A 20,775-nucleotide genomic window follows, 5' to 3' on the forward strand; every position below is an offset into this window, starting at 1 on the left:
AATAATTATCTTCTTAAACAGCATAATTTCAACCACGATAATTTAAAGTTACAGTGGCCAATCTGAGGGATTTTCGATATGAACAAAATTTTTTGATCCCAACACAAAGAAATGATAAACGTTTTTTAGATGTTGGAAGCTAATTACCCTGATCTGATCACTACACATTATATGTATCGAAACATCGGTACGTATTCCATGAATATGTGCAATTATTACTTATCAATTAAAAAATAAATAATTTTTTAAAAATCATTTGAAAGGAACGTTAGAGTAAAAACAAATCAAATACTCAATGGTCTACATTCTTTTCCACTGGTAAATAAGAGGAAGCACCTAAAAGAAATTCAGATTCCAATAGTGCTTCCTTAAGAAATGTCTTGTCCAAGGGGGAAAAAAAGGAAAACTTAAATATTTTTAGATCTCTCTAAATCACAGTTCCAAACCTAATAGCCTTTATCCTAAAATTCCTCAACCCAAGTCCTATGTTCCTTAAACTTCCCTCTGCCCCTATCTTTTCCTTTTCCTCTTATCTCTTCCCCTTTCTTCCTGGCTGGCCAGAAGCCCTCAAAACTCAATTGCTTCTTACAATTAAACTTCTCTTCAAACAACAAAAAAAAAGTTCTTATGGTTGATTTCAAGCTCTTATCTCACTCTTAGCTGAGAGCCATTGTCAAAAACTTCAGAAAGTGTAGACAGGATAGAGAGAAATTTGCAGAGGGGAAAAAAAACATACTTGATATGGAGAATTCTAACCTATTTTCCTAATGACAGGGGCACTCATTTTACTGGGACTGTTATTAAGGAGCTTTGCAAAGCCTTGACATATGCAGATATGGCACTGTCCATATCACTCCCAATATTTCAGGAAAGATAGAAAGAAGTAATGGAATTTTAAAACTCAAATTAGCAAAATTCTTCAATACTCTCAAACTTTCATGGCCTAGGGTATTGCCATGAGCTTGAATGATAATGAGATCAACTACTACTGAGACTCCAACTCTCTCCCCATGAGTTAGTCACAGGTTGGCTGACAAGTCTAGAAATATTCCCTGTAAGGCCAGACTTCACTCTGTTTTAAGCAGACATGGTCAACTATTTTAAGGGACTCACACACCCAGACTTATCACCAATAAGTAAGAGTAGCCTTATCTTTAACATTATTCTGAACAACTTTTGCATGACATGAAATCTGGAGACCTGGTCTTTGGGAACAGACATCAGAAAAAGACAGCGTTTGAACCATGATGGAAAGGACCCTATGGGTACTGTTAACTAGCACAAAAGTAAAACTATAAAGCACCAATCCTTAGATTCACCTCTGTATCCCCACCCAAAGATGTTCACATCCTACTTCCTGAAATCTGTGCATCTGTTACTTTACATGGCAAGATAGACTGTGAAGGTATGATGAAGCTAAGGGCTTTGAGATGGAGAGGTTGTTTTGGATTTTCCAGGTGGAACCAATGTATTCACAAGCACCCTTTTAAGTGGGAAACAGGAGTGTCACAGAGGAAGAAAAAGCAATATGATGAGAGCAGCAGAGAGAGAGATTTAAAAATACAACATTGCTGGCTTTTAAGTGAAGCAATGGATCACGAGCCAAGGAACACAGGTGGCCTCCGGAGACTAGAAAAGGCAAGCGAACAGATTCGCTCCGAGAACCTCCAGAAGGAATGCATCCCATAGACTGATTCTAGACTTCTGACCTCCAGAAATGTAAGAAAATATGTTTGTGTTGTTTTAAGCCAGAAGCTTGTGGGAATGAGTTACAGTGGCGATAGAAAACTGATACAATATCTCCCAATTAAAGACACATAAACTATACTTGAGTCACTGGAGGACTGTCCTTATCGGAGACCTTTGATTGAGCACTCTTAGGAATCGGAAGAAACAGTCTTTGGGAAGAGACAACATTCACCCGAGAAGTTTGGACCAAGATGACTGTGGGAGATGGAGACAGCACTCATGGAAGATCCATGCCTCAAGACCACACACTGCCACTCTTTAAGCTACATTCTTTTATTTTATGCATTAGACCCCAATTCTTAATATTGCTTTTTTCATCCTTCATCATTTCTTGATAGAAGTCCAATACTTGGCTACTTACTTAAGAGCTGGCTGAAGCACACAACCAAATTGGCCATTGAGTTTGTACACCTTTTCGTTTTAGACTCATCCAGCTCTTCCCTTGGTTCCAGGTCCTTGTAATAAATGAGTTGGGTTTCTGGGTTAACAATTCAACCAAAAGATGACTTTTTAGGTAGAAAAGTCCACAACAGGCAAGGCATCCAGAAATCTAAAACCCCCTATCATGTTATACCTAAAAAAGAAAAACACTACTCAGAGATGTTTTGGAGTTATCCTTTATAACCAAACTTCCACTGAAATAGAACTTGGAAGAAGACTAGGAGGATGGTGTATATTTGGAAGCTGTGTCAGTTTCACATATCTTGCAAGCAGCACACATTTCTTTCCTTTTGCTTGAGACGGGTGGTATTCATCCGGGAATGATTTTGCCCCCCATGGGATATTTGGCAATGTGTAAGAGACATTTTTGGTTGGCACAACTGGAGGTGTGGGAGTGGAGGTGCTCCTGGCATATTATGGGTAGAAGCCAGGGATGTTGCTAAACATCCTAGAATTCATAGGACAGCCCCTGTTCAGCAGCAACCCCAACTGAGGTTCTGCAACACAATTCTGACACTAACTACTGAGGGTTAATGCAGACATCACAGGTTAGGTTTAAAGTCCTCACAGGACTGCTCTCACTTCAGACACCGGCTGTAAGACTCAGATTCCCAGGCATCCCACACTCCTAACTGACTGGATATAAATTCAGCAGCTCTCCATACCCTCCCTCAAATTATTCAGGTTCAATAATTCACTAGAATGACTCATAGCACTCAGGAAAGTGCTATACTTACAAATAGTTTTACTGTAAAGAATACACATAGAGTGAGATCTGGGATGGAGTGAAGACCTTCCATGTCCCCTCACCATGGCATTATCCTCCCGGTGCATCAATGTGCCCACCAAAGAGAAAGCTTCTCTGAGCTTCAGTGTCCAGAGTTTTTGTTGAGGTTTTATTACATAGACATGATTGATGAAATCATTGACTACATGATCGAGCTTGATCTCCAGCCCTCCTCCCTCCCTAGCGATAAGTGGCTGAAAGTCTCAACTCTCTATTTATGCACTTGGTCTTCCTGGTGATCAGCCCCCATTCTGACCCCCATTCTTGGGTCCCACCATGAGTCACCCCATTACCATAACAAAGACACTCTTATCACTCTAAAATTGCAAGGATATACCGTCTTCTACCCAGAACCAAGGATAAAGGCCAGTCAAATTCTTTGTTATTTATTAGTCTTTACAACACACTCACAACAAGGAATTATCTGGCCTAAAATGTCAATAGTGCCGAGTCTGAGAAGACCTGCTTTAGACCTGTCTAATGATCTTGAAACTACAGATTTCGTTTCCTGGTGTCAAACTATTCTTGGTGAGTGCTACCAAAATGACAACCATTGTATAATCTTGTTGGGTTATTTTGACCAAAAGTAGGTCACTGGGTGGCCTCCAATGACTGTATTGAATTTATAGCACAAGGACCTAGTGATTATTCTCTTTAAGCTGGACAGAAACATGTTACCTTGGTAAACCAATGCCTGCTTTCAGGAGGGTCAGTAATGTCACCCAGGGTCCATTGTGGTCTCTCAGTTACATCTCCAGGAAAATGAGATCATTAGCTGAGTTAATTCAAGTAAAAGAAAAACTGAGCCTTGACTTTATTTTGAAACCTAATCCTACCCACTCAAAGAGAATTCTGGATTGCTTTCTTTCCTCCCCAAACCTCTTCAATTCACACCTCTTGTAGAAGCCTGAAAAGTAAGGCAAACCCTGGAGTGTAGCAGGCAAGTTAGACAACGCAGTCAAGGCTATGGGACTCCTCACTTGAGAAGTTCATGAAACTGGACGGGCAGTGGTGCAAAATAAAGACACCCTAGATTTAATTATTTGCCTCTCATGGGAAATAGGTACGCTTCAAGGGAAAGAATCTTGTGCTTACATTCCTACAGACCTCTAGAATCTTCAATATTACTAAAAAGATCTGAGAAGCAAACAAAGAAATCGAAATATTAAATAATTTGGCTAATAACACCAAATTTGACTTTGCAGGATCTTCAGATTAGGCATGTGACCTATGGTCTTGATTTAATTTGGGCACGTTTGGCTCCTGGCTGAGAAGTGGACCACAAACCTGAGCATGACCCTTCCCTTAGTATACGTGTCCGTGTTGCAGGGTTCCAATGCGTGATCTCCAGTCTTACATGCTGAGGTGCAACACTTGTCTCAACAAATAACTCAACAAATTATCATCCAATAAAAAGAGCAGAAAAACCTGACGTTTATGGAGGTTGAACCAGTCATTCCCAGAAACTTGATACGTGATTGTGATACCTCAAAGAGCAGTGAAGATCTGAATCAATGACACCCAAGATAGAATCCTAATGGTCTATCCTTCAGCTCAGGATGAAGAATGAGCAGGAGAAAAATGAAAACCAAAACTATCTGTGCCCACACAGTTTGCTGTCTGCATTAACGTGAATTCACTATGTCATTATCTTCATTAGCATAACTTTGCTACCCCAAGAAACTCTTGCCCAAGAAGGCAAAAGTTGCAAATAACTTCACTGTTCATTGTAGAAACTTATCAAAAGACCCAGCAACACTAAAAAGCATCAACATATAGTTTATATCCCAAGGCTCTTTGAACTCCTCATCTCAAAATCCTCACCTTGCTGTTTCTACAAATCCTAAACAATTACATCATAATAATTACCCAATTCTAATCAAGTCTCTGTATTAAAAAGCCCACTTAAACCAAACATCAAAATCTCAATAAATCAGACCTTGCAGTTGCTTCTCAGAGTTGCTATCTGCCAAGTTAACATTCTCCCTTACTGTGTGAGCAATAAACCCAGTTTGTGTCATCAAGAGGTTATTCTGGTGATATCTGGGAAGCCAGCATTCTACAAGAACAAAGACAAAACTCTGCTGCCAACAAAAAGAGAAGGCATATTACAATAAAGAAATGGCAAGAACCCTAAGGAAAAAAAAAAAAGACTTCTCATCAGCAAAAATAGATGCTGGAAGACAATGAGGTAATATCCAAGGAAACATAATTGGGAACCTAAGCCCAGACAAAATATCATTTACGAGTCATGGCAAATGAGAAATCTGTAGACATTCAAGCACGTTGAAATTTACTGCCAATAGTCCCTTACAGAAAGAACTACTAAATAACAAAAAATAAACCTGGAAGGAATGAACAGGACAAAAAAGCAATAGCATGCAAAAGAATTGTTTAAAAATGCTGGTAAGTCTAAGTAAATACTGAGTGGGAAAAAAAAATTAGAATAGCAATCATTTTTTTCTGTGTTTTCAAAAACCAGCTGGCACTTCCAGCTAAAGATAGCATATTAAAAACAAGCATTTAATTCTGCTGTTTCCTGAAACCTCACAAAAATGACAGTAGATTTATAGACATACATATGGAAAATTCACCAGAATGAAAAGAACAGGAAACATTTAATGGCAACAAAATGTTGGATGCTGAAAGGCGATCTCAAGTCAATTGGGGAATATTGACAATCAACCTGATTTACACCACAAAACACTCCAAAAGGCCAGGGAATTGGCAACACTGGTGCCTCTAAAAGTAAATGTAAAGACGGTCTAAAAACACAGACTTGCTTGGAAGTCTGTTCAAGTTAAATCTCAAAATCTCCCACCACTGCACTGTCAGGCGATGCTCCTTCCCTGCACCAGCGTAATATGGGAGGTTTATTCTCTGAACAAGTAAAACAAAGGATGTCTTGATTGGGAGGAAGAATGGGCATATTTGAGCATGGTGGTATCATTTCAGAACAGATGATGCTCAATAAATAAATAAATAAAAATTAAAAAAAAAAAAAACCAACAGAGAGTGACCAGGAAACAGGACATCCAGGAGCAAAAAGAATTCCCAGAGATAAGACTAAAAAAAGATTTTACTCTCCCAGGTGATAGCTCTGCATTAATGCAGAGGGCGACCAGTCCAGATGAGGATGAGTCGGAAGGCTCCAGAAAGGATTTATTGAAACTGATGATATCGAGACAATAACTGTTTACCAGGAGGACATGTAAGCGACTGGGAAAGAGTATGCGGGGTGAATTAGTGAGACATTCATTGAAAATTAACCAAACAAACAAAAAATAATTATTAACTAAAGGGAAAACAAAACATTACACAAGAAAAGAAAAGTGGGGAGGGCAAAAAAAGAAAAAAAAAAGAAAAGTAATCATGGCATATGACATGGTTCAACTGTGAATAACAATGAGATAGTCTTTAATATCCTAAACACTAAGAATAGTTATATAGCACAATTATGATACAGTTACATAAGAAAAGTAGATAGAAAGATGTTTGTGTTGGGATTCAGACAGTGATACTCCAAAGTATGGTGCTTTGGCAAGCTGAGCACTTTGGAATTAAAGGAAATTGGAGGCTTTAAAAGCTGCCTCAGGACCAAGGACTTTCTAACCTTCTCTTGCCCCCCAACACCCCACGCACAGGGAGGGGCTCTCTCTGCAAGTTCCCTTATTTGAATGAGGAAAACGTCTTCCAAAAGAAATGCAATTGTCCCTGGTGTGGTGGCTCACGTCTGTAACCCCAGCACTTTGGAAGGCTGAGGCAGGAGGATCACTTGAGCCCAGGAATTTGAGGTTACAGTGAGCTATGATCAGGCCACTGTACTCCAACCTGGGTGACAAAACAAGACCCTGTCTCCACCAAAAAAAAAAAAAGGACAACCTTTTTATCACAGTGCAGTTCTGCCCCTCAGCTTCCCTCACCTGCCATTCCCATTCAGTTTCCTAAGAGAATCATTTACAAACTATTGTCTGCTCTTCGGGCTCATTCGTTGCCCCTGAATATCATTTACAACCCTTCACAGTTGCTTACATTTCCCCCTTCTCCCTGTCCCCTGCAAAAATGGTATTTAAGCCTCAACTATCTGGCCTTTCTTTCAATTTTATATTTCATATGGCTCCCTGTTTATACACATTAATCAATTTATATGCCTTTTCTCCTGTTAATTTATTGTCAGCTCATGTCAGCAAATCTGAACCTTCAGAGGGGTAGGCAAAATTCTCTTAGCCCCTTTGTTTGCATATATCTTCAGGAGGAGATGGAATTTTAAAAAGCAGATCTTCAGCTTTCATAGTGAAAAATTAATAGATAATGCCTAAAACTGAAAAATCAAGAAACAGCAATATAAACATATTACATAGAGATGTGAGATTAAATACTAAAAGAAATACCCGAAATTGTTCAATATGTTTACTTCCAGGCAATTCCAAGCTGAGGGAAGGAATTGTAGGCAGAGGGTTGCTATTTTTTAATAAGTTAATATAAAAAAATCTTTGTCTTATTCAGGAAGAGAGTAAAAGCACCAATTAAATTTAGACTTTTTTTAACTTTCAGATCAACAGTTCAATCAAGGGCATAAAGAACACCAGATAAATCCAATGAAAGAACGGAAAAAAGAAAAGAAGAAAGAGCATGATAAATAGAAAACACAAAATAAGATGGGAGAAATTATTTTAAATAGAGTAATAATCATAATAAATGTAAAAAGAGATTCACTGATTAAATTACAGATTGCTTTTTTTTTTGTTTAATTTAGATATAAAGAGCTTACTTAGAATAATGACATATATACACACACATACACACACACACCAGACAAAGGTAATTTTTTTTAAAGTGGATTATATAATCCACTTATATAATCTTAATATCAGACAAAGTAGAATTTAAAGCAAAAAGCATTGGGTCTTAGAGAAACTGCCTACTGAACAAAAAAAAATTAATAAAATAAATAAAACACCTATAAACTTTATGTGTCTAATAACATAGCCTGGTACTATCCCAAGCAAAAACTGACTTAGAATTAGAAGGAGAAATTAATAAACCCACAAGGTTTATGAGCTATTTTAATCCCTCTCTCAAAAACTGGTAAAACAAGACCAAAACACTTAGAATAGAGTTTGGAATATTTTAAAGACTTATATAGAAGGGAGATAAAGATAGAAATTTGCATCCCAAAACAGAAATTATATATTCATTTCAAGCATGTATGGGACATTTACTAAAATTGGCCACATATGAAGCCACTAAGAAAGTCTCAACCAATTTCATGAAACTGACATTTAAAATTCATACTGATTTTGGAAAATTTTGGAAACATAGATGGTTTAAAAAACAAAATCAAAATTTTCTGTAATCTGGCTAGAGTTTACCTCTTTTAATATTTGGCATATTTCTTTTCCGTGTTTTTCAAAATACGTATTTACACATTTTTTTCCCCTGGGGTTCTTTTTGTAATATTGAGATTTACTAATTTTTTTTTGTATCCTGTTTTGCAAATAATAATCCCAGTTTATTTCCGCTGGAGGGGCATTAGTTTCCCTTACGAAGTCATGTTAACGGAAAGCATTTCTGCTCCTTGCAACAATGTGTGGTCCTTAGAAGAAAATTAATATTAACAGCAGGAAGATGTTTTCACCTCTAGGTAAATCAACGGGAAAATGGCACGGAATGATTTGGGGGAGGGGTGGGGAAGGAGGAAACTGGGCTTGAAGCAAAACCAGATTCTCACTCTACCCAAAGGACCAAGGAGCCTTTGTCCCCAGTTCAGAGCCAGCAGGAGCCCGGGCAGGGGAAGTCCCTACTTACAACCGGCTGCCGCCTGAAAGGACTGTCACACAAATCACAGTCGCAGACCTGGGGGACAGCTGGTGTTACATAGGAGCCCGCGAAGGAGCCAAAGAACGATTGTGTCTGGGAAGATGGAGATTTAGAAAAACAAGTCATTACCAAAACGGGACACCCTCCAAGCACATGGAGTCTTTCTCTGCCCCTCCTCCCCCCACCTTATTGAGTCTAAATAGAGTCACAACTGTCAGCCCTCTGCTATTTGAGCCCTTAGGTGAAAGCGCTGTGCAGACGCGCAGCAGATTTCGGGGTGACCAACCCCGGGCGAGACGGGCGTGGCGGTACCGAGGGCGCGGTAGGGAGGAGGCGCTGCTCACTGCGGGGCGCAGGAAGCATCCCAGGGACGAAAGGCTGCGGGTCCCAGGCTTTAGCGCACCATGCGCAGCTCCTGCCACCGGGGAACCACGCCCACCAAGGGACAAAGCCCGGACGCCTGAAAATTACTCTTGAGAGAAACCCTCCCCTTATTTCTGAGAAATTCACATAATTTCTGTTGAAATGCCTGGCACGCAGTAGGGCTTGATACATTTTAACTACTACGTCTGCTTCTTTTTCCTTTAAGTATACTGCAGTGGTTTGAGCCACAGGCTTTGGTTTAACATAGCCCTGGGTTGGAATCCATGCTCCCTTAGCTCTTTGGCCTCTGCAGAGTGGATTCACCACCAGCACTCTGAACCTGTTTCCTCAACTGTAAAATGGAATTCATTAAATCTATTTACAGGGTTGAATTAGCTAAGGTATATAAAGCCCAGCCCACGGTTAAATGGTAGCGGTTAGAATGACCATTCAACATATACTGTATTTTGTTGGTCTTTCTTGGATTTTCTTTTTCTCCACATTCTCCCCTTCGCCCTTTCTAGGTATTTATCTAATTATTTGGGGAGTAGGGAGGGTGTTATTTCTTTCAAGACCATTGTGAAATCTACTTATATCTTTCAATAAATAGCCTCATTTTTCCATCTCTATTCTGTTCATCCCAGTGTAGGGTGTCCATTCATGACTTCTAGTATGGGGAATGTGGATTTAAATAAGTGTATAAATAAGTGAAATAAATATAGCTCATAGGTCCTTTGATAGGAGTTTATATGAGCACAAAGAAGGAAATAGACAAATATGAGCGGATCCAGGCCAGGCTTGGTGGCTCATGCCTGTAATCCTAGCACTCTGGGAGTTGATACCAAGGCAGGAGGATTGCTTGAGGCCATGAGTTCAAGACCAGCTTGAGCAAGAGTGAGATCCCAGCTCTGCAAAAAATAGAAAATTCAGCAGGGCGTGATGGAGTGTGCCTGTAGTTCCAGCTAATCAGGAGGCTGAGGCAGGAGGATTGCTTGAGCTCAGGAGTTTGAGTTTGTAGTGAGCTATGATGATGCCCTCTGCATTCTAGCCTGGGCAACAGAGCAAGACTCTGTCTCAAAGAGAAAACAAAAAAGAGTGGATCCATAAGATCCAGAAGGCTTTACAGAGGAAGTGATTCTTCATCCTAGGCTTGAAATATTAGCATTTCAAATAAGATAGCCCTAGGTTTGAACCTATGTTCTACCATATACCAGCTGTGAGTGAGTTAACTAATCTGGCCAAATGTCAGTCTCTATCAGGTATTCAATTAATATGTGAACACCTGATATATATTATGTATATGAGATATGTGAAGTCCAAGGAACTGACAGATAATAAATTTTCAATACATCCTGTTTCCCTCTCCTTCCTTCCCTTTCCTGTCTCACCTTTAACTTTTTCCTCCATTCTCCTTCCTCCTCTCTATTCTTTATTTTGGTGTCACCTGGAAGCATAATAAACTTCCCACTTACAAAGAAAACTATAAAATTGTGTGGGCTATAGGTTGACCTATGAAAATGGTCTTCATGTAGATGCTGGTCCATGGCCAATTTCCGTGGTTACCCATAAACAGTTGCCCATATTATCCATGGTTTGCTTTAAGCCACATTTTCCCAGCTTTTTGAGAAAAGTGTAATGGAGGGTTGAAACAAAGTCTTGTCAGAGATTGAGATCAATTTTGCCTACACTATCCTCTCAACCTACTAACCCTGAAGACTTTTCAGTTAAAATCAGGTTGGTCTTATAATAAATGCTCTTTCACAATTTATATCATGACAACTTTTTTAACTAGGCTCTCCTGGATCTACAGATAAAAATCTCAGATTTCCCAGGTCAATTCTTTATTTTAATTGATGAGGATTTCATCTGTCCATGTAAACTGCCATACCAAGAAGGCACAAGGAAAATTGAAAGGAATTAAGTTTGCTTCTCTAGAGAAGAAAAGGTCGAGGGGTAAACTAATCTCAGATGGCAGCCAGCGATGGTGATGGGTCGCTTTGGCCAGTACTTTCTCTGACATACAGATCAAAGCCTGGTCTACCACCGCTGCTGGGAACATGGTCAGTCCTGTCTTCAGCTATAGTTGATACAATCAGCTCCAACCTGAGTTTAGCTACTTCCTGCCTTCTTTCTAAGAAATGGCTAGAGTTCGAGTCTGCCTAGTTCTCAACAGCATCATCGGATCACAGTCATCATCTCCCCCACCTCCCCCATCACAGGATGAGGCAGGCACCTGCCTTCAAAGTGCTTACCACCTTGATGCTTACCATCAAAAAGCAAGTGAAGCTAAAGATCACTAGAAGGTAGCACATGAGCATAGGAGTGAGGATTAATTTCTTCTTCGATCTGGGGAAAGTGGAGGTCCCCATGAGCTGAGCTGGTGAAAACGGCTTCCCGAATGAAATCTGTGGTGTGTTCTCCGCTGTGCATGGCAGCACTGCTTTAGAGTGTGGCTAAGGACAAGAACTGCAAGCCGCACTGCCATTGTTTGAAGAAGCTCAGCTCTGCCAGTAAGTAGCTGTGTGACTGGGGCAAATTACTTCTCCCCTCTGTGCCTAGGTCCCCTCCTCCCTATAATAAGTACAATAATAATAATACCTACCTCCTAGACTTGTGGGCAGGATGAAATGAGTTAAGACATGGGAAGCACATGGCACATGGTAAATGCTCCTAAGGGTTACTGACAACTGTTATTTATGACACGGTTTTCTTGAGGTTGAGGAATGCACAAGCGAGTGTACCACATCGTGTCTGTGCAATTAATTAATTCTGTCTGGGAGGAGTGTTTGTGTCTAAGACCCTGCCTAGAATGACTCCTACTGTTATCTTTAGGCGAAATGCTTTGCAATTGGTGCAGCTCGGCTGACACACGCCTGTACGCGAGGCTGGGAGGGCTGTGTCTGGTCTGTAAACACGCGGGGGAGCCCACGCTGCCCGGCGACTCGGGCCGCTGCATGCGAGCCCGTGTCCCGCGCGTGTCACCGGCGCACACGCTGATCTGAACCCTGCTTCGACGTGCGTGTCATGGCTTAAAAATAGATGCTGATCCGTGCTCGCGACTGGGGCGAGAGGCGGCGGCGGCGGCGGGGTGGCGGCGACGGGAGAGTCATGGCCGCGGCGCTGCCTGCGCCTGCGATCCGCCGTGGGGACTGAGGCCCCGCGCAGCGCTCGCGGAGAGGTAGGGGGGCTGCGGCGGGTCCCGGGCTTCCCAGCTGGGGACAGGCGCCCGGCTCGGGGCGCTGGGGGAGGGGGCGACAGGGAAGGGGACCTGGGAGCCGAGCGGGCAGCAAGCAGCCTGCGCCCCTCTGTCCCGGCGCGCTCCCTGCGCGCTCAGCGCCGGGCGGTCTGGCTTGGCAAGGGCTGCGGCGACAGCCATGAACCTGTTACAACCGCGACAGCGCGCGGCGGGCGGCGGGCGGCGGACCAGGGCCCCCCGAAAGCCGGCTGAGGGGGCTGGAGGATGCCCAGGGCTGTATCCAGGGACAGAACGGGGGCTTCTCCACACCCCTGGGGACAGAGGGAGTCCCAGGAAGCTCCTTCCTAGACCTGCGCTGCTTCCTGCTTTTTCCCACGTAGGCGGCAGAACCGACTAGAAGACAAGGTGGTTTAGGAATAAAGTGGCGGATGGAGGCTTTAGGCCTGAGGAGGAAAGGTAGACGATGCTGATGGTGATGGTGGGGAGGAGGAGGATGACGAGGATGATGATGGCTGTAGTGCTTGATTTCTACGTGCTTTCTGACCCAGTCATTGAAAAAAAAAATGTCTCTCCCTAAACACCCTAAGGTCCAATCTTGCCTCACCAGCCCTGATCCTAAAACCCCTGCTCCTTATGCCCCGTTAAGTGCTTGGTCTCTCCGGGCTCTGGGGGGGGGAGGGAGAGCCCCAGGGGCCCTGGCTGAAGGGGTGGGCTGGGGTCAAAACCTGGGCAGGGACAAACATGGCCTCTCCCTGCTGTCATTTGGTCCGAGGTCCCTGGGGCCGGGGGAGGGGGAGGAGATTCTACAGGGGACAGGGCCAAGGCCCGGCAGGTCTTGCCATAGTTGCCTCCCTGCCAGAAGGTCCCAGGGCAACCCTCAAAGGCTGGCCCATCCCGGCTCTGCAGCCCAAACCCTGGCTCTGCTCTGAGGAGCGCCAGCTACCCACAGGTAGTCTGAGACACGCCTGCTAAGCCCCTCATTGCGACCCCCTGTGGTGTGTAGGATCACTTGACTGCAACAGCAACACAGGTGGTAACTCTGAGCCTCTGAGCTCCCGGGCCTGGCAGGATGCATCATTTTTCCCCTTCCTTCCCCCTCCCGGGCCCCTACCCTCCACCTCTTCCCCTACCCTACACGCATACACAGACACAACACCACTCCAGCCTTGGGTTGGACTCAGAAACCCTCGCATTATGCATGAGGCCTGATGCTGGTCAAAGAAGGGTGGTTTGCTGTTGTGCACGTAGATTTGGCACCTTCCTCCATTAGCTCACGCATTCAGCAAGTATTTATCCAGAACTTGCTCTTCCTCTTTTCTGCTATTCCACACTCACCCCATCCCCCGCCCCGACCACACACCTCTCCCGTGACAGGTTTCCCTCTGAGGCAGTGGCAGGGCAGGAAAGGGTTAAGACAGTCTCTCTCTGGCGCTGAGGAGGCAGGCCTGGCATGTGTCATGGCCCCAGCTGCCGTCGTCTTCCTGCTAATTCTGTCTGGGTGGGTCCAAAGCCACCCCCAACCCCATCCTCTCTCCCTAGACTCTCTGTCTATAGCCCCGGGGCAGATGAGACCCAGACTCAGGCTGGTAAGAGCCCCGGCAGTGGGCCCTGCCACCCAAGTGCCAAATGTGTGTGTGTGTGTGTGTTTCTGGATGTGTGTTGGCAGTGGGGGTGGGGTGTGGAGCAGAAGCCCAGCAGCTGGGCAGCTCCCTTTCCCCGTAAACAAGGACATGTGACTCTCCCACCTCCTTGCGTGGCAGAGCCAAAGAGCTGAGCAAAAGGCGCTGCCGCAGCTTGAAGAAAAAGCTAAACCTGGAGGCCCCCACCAGGGCCAGACTTACCTTCTGTCCCTCGAGAACCTTCTCTCCAAGGCCCAGCCCCGTTGGCAGGCAGGGGAGCAACAGCTCTGGACTCACTCACGTGTGTCTCGCACCCCTTCCTCTTCCAGCGACGGCTACGTGGCGACTGACCCCACCATCTCCGCAGCCACCCCTGCAGCTGCCACAGTTGCTGCCACCTCTAAGATGTGCCCGGGTAACTGGCTCTGGGCGTCCATGACTTTTATGGCCCGCTTCTCCCGGAGTAGCTCAAGGTCTCCTGTTCGCACCCGAGGGACCCTGGAGGAGATGCCAACCGTGCAACATCCCTTCCTCAATGTCTTCGAGCTGGAGCGGCTCCTCTACACGGGCAAGACAGCCTGTAACCACGCCGATGAGGTCTGGCCGGGCCTCTACCTCGGAGACCAGTATGTACCGGGCAGACTGGGACCACAGCTGAGTGTGTGTGTGTGTGTGTGTGTGTGTGTGTGTGTGTGTGTGAAGAGAGAAGGTGGCAGACAGGCACTGGGTTGTGTCATTGGTTCCAGGTTGAGGATTAAGAGGAGGGGGGCATGTGGACAGAGAGTAGAGGCTGGAGAGTTTGGGAGACTTTGGGCAAGATTGTTGAAATACCCAACCCTGGACGGAAAGATTCTGTGCCGGTAATAATGTCATGCATAGCAAATATTTATTATTGAGTGCCAGTGCTACATTGTGAGTTCCAGGCACTCACAATGACTTCCCTGACCTTCCATCTATTGTGCTGTGGCTCTGAAAAAAGGCAGCAATTGGGAGCCAGGAAGAGTAGGTAGTGAGCTGACACGGTTCCTCGTGAGACCAAGCAAAGCCGCAGTGTCTGCGGAGATTCTGCAAGTTTGGGGGCTATGGAGACAGAAACATCCCAGGAAAAGCAATCTTCACTTCTCTCCCTCAAAGGGCATGACCGTATACAAGGATTTTTTTTCACATGCATTTTTCTCTCTTGATCTGCTCAACAGCCTTGGGAGGTAGGTACCACTACCCCCAGGTTATAGCTGAGGAAACTGAAGCTCAGAGAAGTTGTGACTGGCCCAAGGTCACACGGGGTGTAATAGTGGAGCCAGGACTTCGAGGTTCAAGTTCAGTGCTCTTTCTACTTGAGGAATTTTCACTGGACGGGGTGTTTGCTCTGAGATATGACCATGTTGCCTGAGAGGTGTCTACCACTGAGCTGAGGGGTATGGGCTGGATGAACACCTGAAGGTGACATCATAAAACAGGGTAAACTCGAGCCATGGAATAACTGCCAACATATGAGAGGTCTCAGAGAAAATTCAAAGTCACAGGGGAATTAGGTGCAGGAGCGAGTGTCAGAACTATGTCCTCTCAAGGCTGGCAGGGACATTAAATGTAAACAGGTCCTACACACCTACACACCGATCTCCTCTTTCTGCTTGAATGCCACCTCGCTGGAGGTGCGCCAGTCTTTCCTCAGCTAGATCGCACTGTTGGGACCTACTCCCTTGCACGTAACTGAAATCTCTTTCCCTGGAGCATCAACTCTTTGATCTTGGTTCTACCCTTTAGGACCCTGCAGGTCAAAGAGAATCTCACTTCCTCAGAGCACTTGTTCAATATTTTATTACAGCTATTTTCACCCCAACTCCTTAGTCTTCTCTTCTCCAGGCAAAACACCCCCAGTATTCTCAACCATGCTCACAGGGCGAGACTCTGAGTCACTGCCCATCTTGGTTCCTCTCTTTTGGGTCACTAGTAAGTAGAGTAGAGGCCTGGGGCTAAGGATAGTATCTAGGCAGTTGGCGGGGTCTAGACAAGGGACTCATCCCCGACAACCTGGCTTTCCCACCCTCCCTCTAACCTCTACTCAACGCAGGGACATGGCTAACAACCGCCGCGAGCTTCGTCGCCTGGGCATCACCCACGTCCTCAACGCCTCCCACAGCAGGTGGCGCGGCCCGCCCGAGGCCTACCAGGCCCTGGGCATCCGCTACCTGGGAGTGGAGGCCCACGACTCGCCCGCCTTCGACATGAGCGTCCACTTCCAGACGGCGGCCGACTTCATCCACCGGGCGCTGAGCCAGCCAGGAGGTAGGAGGAAAAGCAAGGGGAGGGACAGAGCAGTGGACCTGCAGTGGGGAAAAGCCCACGGGTTGGAGTACGAAGAGAACTTTTAGGGACAGGACAAAATCCTCAGGCTATAGTGTTAAGGAAAGAAAAAATATTCTTTCAATCATTTTTTTTTTCAAGGCAATCCATAAAACACCAAGAAGGAAATTATCCAAAATGTTAAGAATGGCAGGTTGCACCTAGGTGGTGAGATTAGGGGTGATAGAGTTTTTATTTTATATTTATTTATTTATTTAATTTCAATATATTTAGGGGATACACGTGGTTTCTTGTTACATGGATGAATTGTAGAGTGGTGAAGTCTGGGCTTTTAGTGTGCCTGTCACCCGAATAGTGTGTGTTGTACCCAATAGGTCATTTTTCAACCCTCACCCTCCCCAACTTCCCCTCTTCTGAGTCCCCAATGTCCATTATACCTGCAGTCTCAACCCCCAGGGAAGACCAGCACCAGTCCATGGCCTGTTAGGACCCGGCCCACAGAGCAGGGGGTGAACAGCTGGGCAGCGAGGGAAGCTTCGTCTGTACTGACAGCCGCTCCCCATCGCTCGCATCACCGCATAAGCTCCGCCTCCTGTCAGATCAGCGGCAGCATTAGATTCTCATAGGAGCGCTAATCCTACTGTAAACTGCGCATGCGAGGGACCTAGGTTGCATGCTCCGCTCCTTATGAGAATCTAATGCCTGATGATCTGAGGCCGTGATGCTAGTGCTGGGAAGTGACTGCAAATGCAGATGATCATTAACAGAGAGATTTGACTGCACAATAAATGTAATGCGCTTGAATCATCCCAAAACCATCCCCCCACCATCCGTGGAAAAGTTGTTTTCCATGAAACTGGACCCTGGTGCCAAAAAGGTTAGGGACTGCTGCATTATACCACTTTGCATGCCTGTGTGTACCCATCGGTTGGCACCCATTTATAAGTGAGAACATATGATGTTTGTTTTTCCATTCCTGAGATACTTCACTTAGGATAATGGTCTCCAGGTCCGTCTGAGTTGCTGTGAATGCCATTATTCCCTTCCTTTTTATGGCTGAGTAGTACTCTATGGTATATATATCACATTTTCTTTATCCACTCATCAGTTAATGGGCACTTAAGTTGATTCCATATCTTTTGCAATTGCAAGTTGTGCTGCGATAAACATATGAGCACAGATTTTTTTTTTAAATAATGATTTCTTTTCCTTGGGGTGGATACCCAGTGGTGGGGTTGCTGGATCGAATGGCAGGTCCACTTTCAGTTCTGTGAGGAATCTCCATACTGTTTTCCACAGAGGTTGTACTAATTGACAGTCCCACCAACAGTGTGCAAGTGTTCCCTTTTCATGGAATCTGTGCCAACATCTATTGTTTTTTATTTTTTTTTAATAATGGCTGTTCTGACAGGGGTAAGGTGGTATCTCATTGTGGTTTTAATTTGAATATCCCTGAATGTTAATGACGTTCTACATTTTTTCATGTTTGTTAGCCATTTGTATGTCTTTTTTTTTTTTTTTTTTTTTTGAGACAGAGTCTCGCTTTGTCGCCCTGGCTAGAGTGAATGCCGAGGCATCAGCCTAGCTCACAGCAACCTCAAACTCCTGGGCTTAAGCGATCCTACTGCCTCAGCCTCCCGAGGAGCTGGGACTACAGGCATGCGCCACCATGCCCAGCTAATTTTTTCTATATAGATTTTTAGCTGTCCAAATCATTTCTTTCTATTTTTGGTAGAGACAGGGTCTCGAACTCCTGACCTCGAGCAATCCACCCGCCTCGGCCTCCCAGAGTGCTAGGATTACAGGCGTGAGCCACCGCGCCCGGCCTGTATGTCTTTTTTGTTGTGGTTTTTGTTAAAGAACTGGTGCCATAGTACATTTGTATATCTTCTTTTGAAAAATGTCTATTCATGTCCTTTGCCCACTTTTCATTGGAGTTATTTGTTTGTTTCTTACTGATTTGTTTGAGCTCCTTGTAGATTCTGGGTATTTGTCATTTGTTGGATATATGGTTCACAAATATTTTCTCCCATACTGTAGGTGGTCTATTTACTCTGCTGATTATATCTTTTTCCATACAGAAGATTTTCAGTTTAATTAAGTCCCATTTATTTCATTTTGTTTTTCTTTCTTTTTTTTTTTTTTTTTTGTATGTGCTCTTGGGGATGTTTGTCATAAATTCTTTGCCTATACTGATAGAGTTTTAAAATTTTTTGTTTCCTTACATATTTCTATACTTTCCAATTATTTTATCTTAAGCATGGTAAAAATGTTTTTGTGATCAGAAAAAAAAATACGTAAATAAAAATATATTCAACGGTTCAGAGAAAATACCAAACTAGAAGCATGGGGAGACCGAGGCAGGGGCAGGTTAGACATGAGGGCGTTTTCTATTGATTCATTCAGCAATTACCAGCTGAGTCCCTACTCTTTGTGCCATTTCACTTTTACATCAGTGATGAGTAAACGTTTGAGCACTTTCCAGGTTTATAGAGGACAAGCTGCTGCACGTCCTCTCGGTCTCATTCTGTCTCTGTCTAGGTCTCTCCCCCTTTGCTGGGATCTGCGTTGGCAGCACCACTTGTGTGCACGTGTCCCTGCCTTCATGCACCTCTGCCTACCTGTCTCCCTCATCCCTGTCCCTGTCACCCTCTCCCCAGCCTCCTCCAAGCCACCGCCCACAGTCCTGCAACTGTCCCCCTGTGTCTCTCCTCTCAGGGAAGATCCTGGTGCACTGTGCCGTGGGAGTGAGCCGATCCGCCACGCTGGTGCTGGCCTACCTCATGCTGTACCATCGCCTCACCCTAGTGGAGGCCATCAAGAAGGTCAAGGACCACCGAGGCATCATTCCCAACCGAGGCTTCCTGCGGCAGCTCCTGGCTCTGGACCGCAGGCTGCGGCAGGGTCTGGAGGCATGAGGCGGGGGGCGGAGGGAGGGCAAGCCAGGCCTGTGGGTGGGTCCCTGGCTCGCAGGTAAAGAGAGGAGGCCCAGGTGGCAGGTGGCGGCATTCCCAGGTAACCCATCCTCCCCTGGGGGAGGAGAGTGAGAGGCTGAGCCCCAGGCCACTGTGGCTCTTTGTGGGAGGGGACAGGGAATGAGGCTGGGCAGCGTGGTGGGCGGGCCCCCCAGCGGGATCGACCAGGGAAGGAGGCAGCCTGGCTGCGGGTAGAAGATGGTCCTGAGATTCGCGCACCCCTGGATCCCAGCCAGGCTGCTCCCAGCGGTCCTCAGTCCCTTCCCTCCTTTGTGCCTGAGTGTTCCCCTCTCTCACGTACCGAAACCAAAGGGCCGTCTCTGTCCTGCGGGGGTGCAGCAAGCGTGAATGCGATGAGTTGTGTGGAGCCCGTAGCGTGGAGACAGACGGCGACAAGATGGTGTGAAAACTGCGAAACCAGAGGGAAAACCCCGCAGCCTTGTCACTCCAAGCCCTGGAAGAGGAGGCGTGTGAGGGTTGGCATCGGGCCCACGGCTGCTGCGCGTGGCCAGAAAAATCCCAGAGGTGCATGACTGGCAGTCTTTGGATGGCCACTCGCTTACTGGATCCAGGTGTCTCGAGGGAAAATAAAGATTTTGGAAAAGAAGAGACTTTTTTTGACGTCATTGACAGTTTGAAAGAGTTCTGGACCCCTCTCTGGGGAACCCCAGGGTTGCTGGGGACAGCGACAGTTCCTGACTTTGTCATGTCCGTGATAAGCCTCCGCCAGTTCCCGTAACACCGCTTCCCCCAAGTCCAATTTCATGCTCTTGCAGCAGGGGAAATCTTGAGGTGTAATTTCCAGCTAGTCCACAGAGGGGCAGCAGAGGACCAAAAACTTCAGGTTTGCAACTACTTTGTGTTGGGCTCAGGGCACACCCTGCCCCTTCCAAGCCTGAAACAGGTAGATCTCTGTACACACTCAAGCGTTAAGAAATATATTAATAACTTTATTTCCAAAAAGTCAACCTGATCTCTATGTCAAGCCCCCATTCTGATGGGATAACAGAATATTAACCTTAAATCAATCCTAGCCCTAAATCTCCTATATTCAGGGGTTTGTGTTTGCCTGGTGCCAAGGTATTGGGGTGGGAGGGGGGCGGTGATGTAATAGCTTTCTCTTCTAAGCTTCAAAGCAATGTAACACAGTCTCCTTAGTAAGCTTAATCAACAACTAGAAAGGATAGCAATGTTTTTTCCGTTATCCCAACTGCCAAATTGCCACCTCATCCCTCCTTTTAACAAAAGACATGTTCCCGGAACAAGATATCTGCTTGAATTGCAGAAGGGGACGGAATGGAAGAGGGATTGGAAAATACAGGGGAGGAAAACAAATCACTTAATATATCTGAAGTGTATATCCCACCCCAAAGTATAGAAATTCACAACTTTAAAGTTGGAAGGTGCCATCCCGGATGATCCATTTCCACTGTCCTAAATCACCTTTTCAGAATATTTTGTGATACTCATCAAGCATTTGCTTAGCAATCTTCGATGATAAGGAACCGCTGCGTAATTCCC

The 20,775-nt window shown here is 45.2% G+C and overlaps 1 protein-coding gene across 3 annotated transcripts; it reads left to right on the forward strand.

The window, feature by feature from the left end:
- The first annotated feature begins 12,049 nt into the window (after positions 1-12,049).
- DUSP26 (dual specificity phosphatase 26) lies at positions 12,050-19,861 on the forward strand. Of its 3 annotated transcripts, none has more exons than XM_045535338.1 (5): positions 12,050-12,338; positions 14,305-14,601; positions 16,047-16,261; positions 18,998-19,191; positions 19,567-19,703. In XM_045535338.1, the coding sequence occupies exons 2-5, from the start codon at positions 14,381-14,383 to the stop codon at positions 19,600-19,602; spliced, it is 666 nt and encodes a 221-aa protein (XP_045391294.1). In that variant the 5' UTR covers positions 12,050-12,338; positions 14,305-14,380; the 3' UTR covers positions 19,603-19,703. The 3 variants fall into 3 exon arrangements, with proteins under 3 accessions (XP_045391294.1, XP_045391295.1, XP_045391293.1); XM_045535337.1 differs by having other exon boundaries at positions 12,053-12,338; positions 18,998-19,183; positions 19,567-19,861; XM_045535339.1 differs by lacking the exon at positions 19,567-19,703 and having other exon boundaries at positions 18,998-19,197.
- The last annotated feature ends 914 nt before the right edge of the window (positions 19,862-20,775 follow it).

Source organism: Lemur catta, chromosome 22, assembly GCF_020740605.2.
Source record: "Lemur catta isolate mLemCat1 chromosome 22, mLemCat1.pri, whole genome shotgun sequence".
In the NCBI taxonomy this organism is placed as follows: domain Eukaryota; kingdom Metazoa; phylum Chordata; class Mammalia; order Primates; family Lemuridae; genus Lemur; species Lemur catta.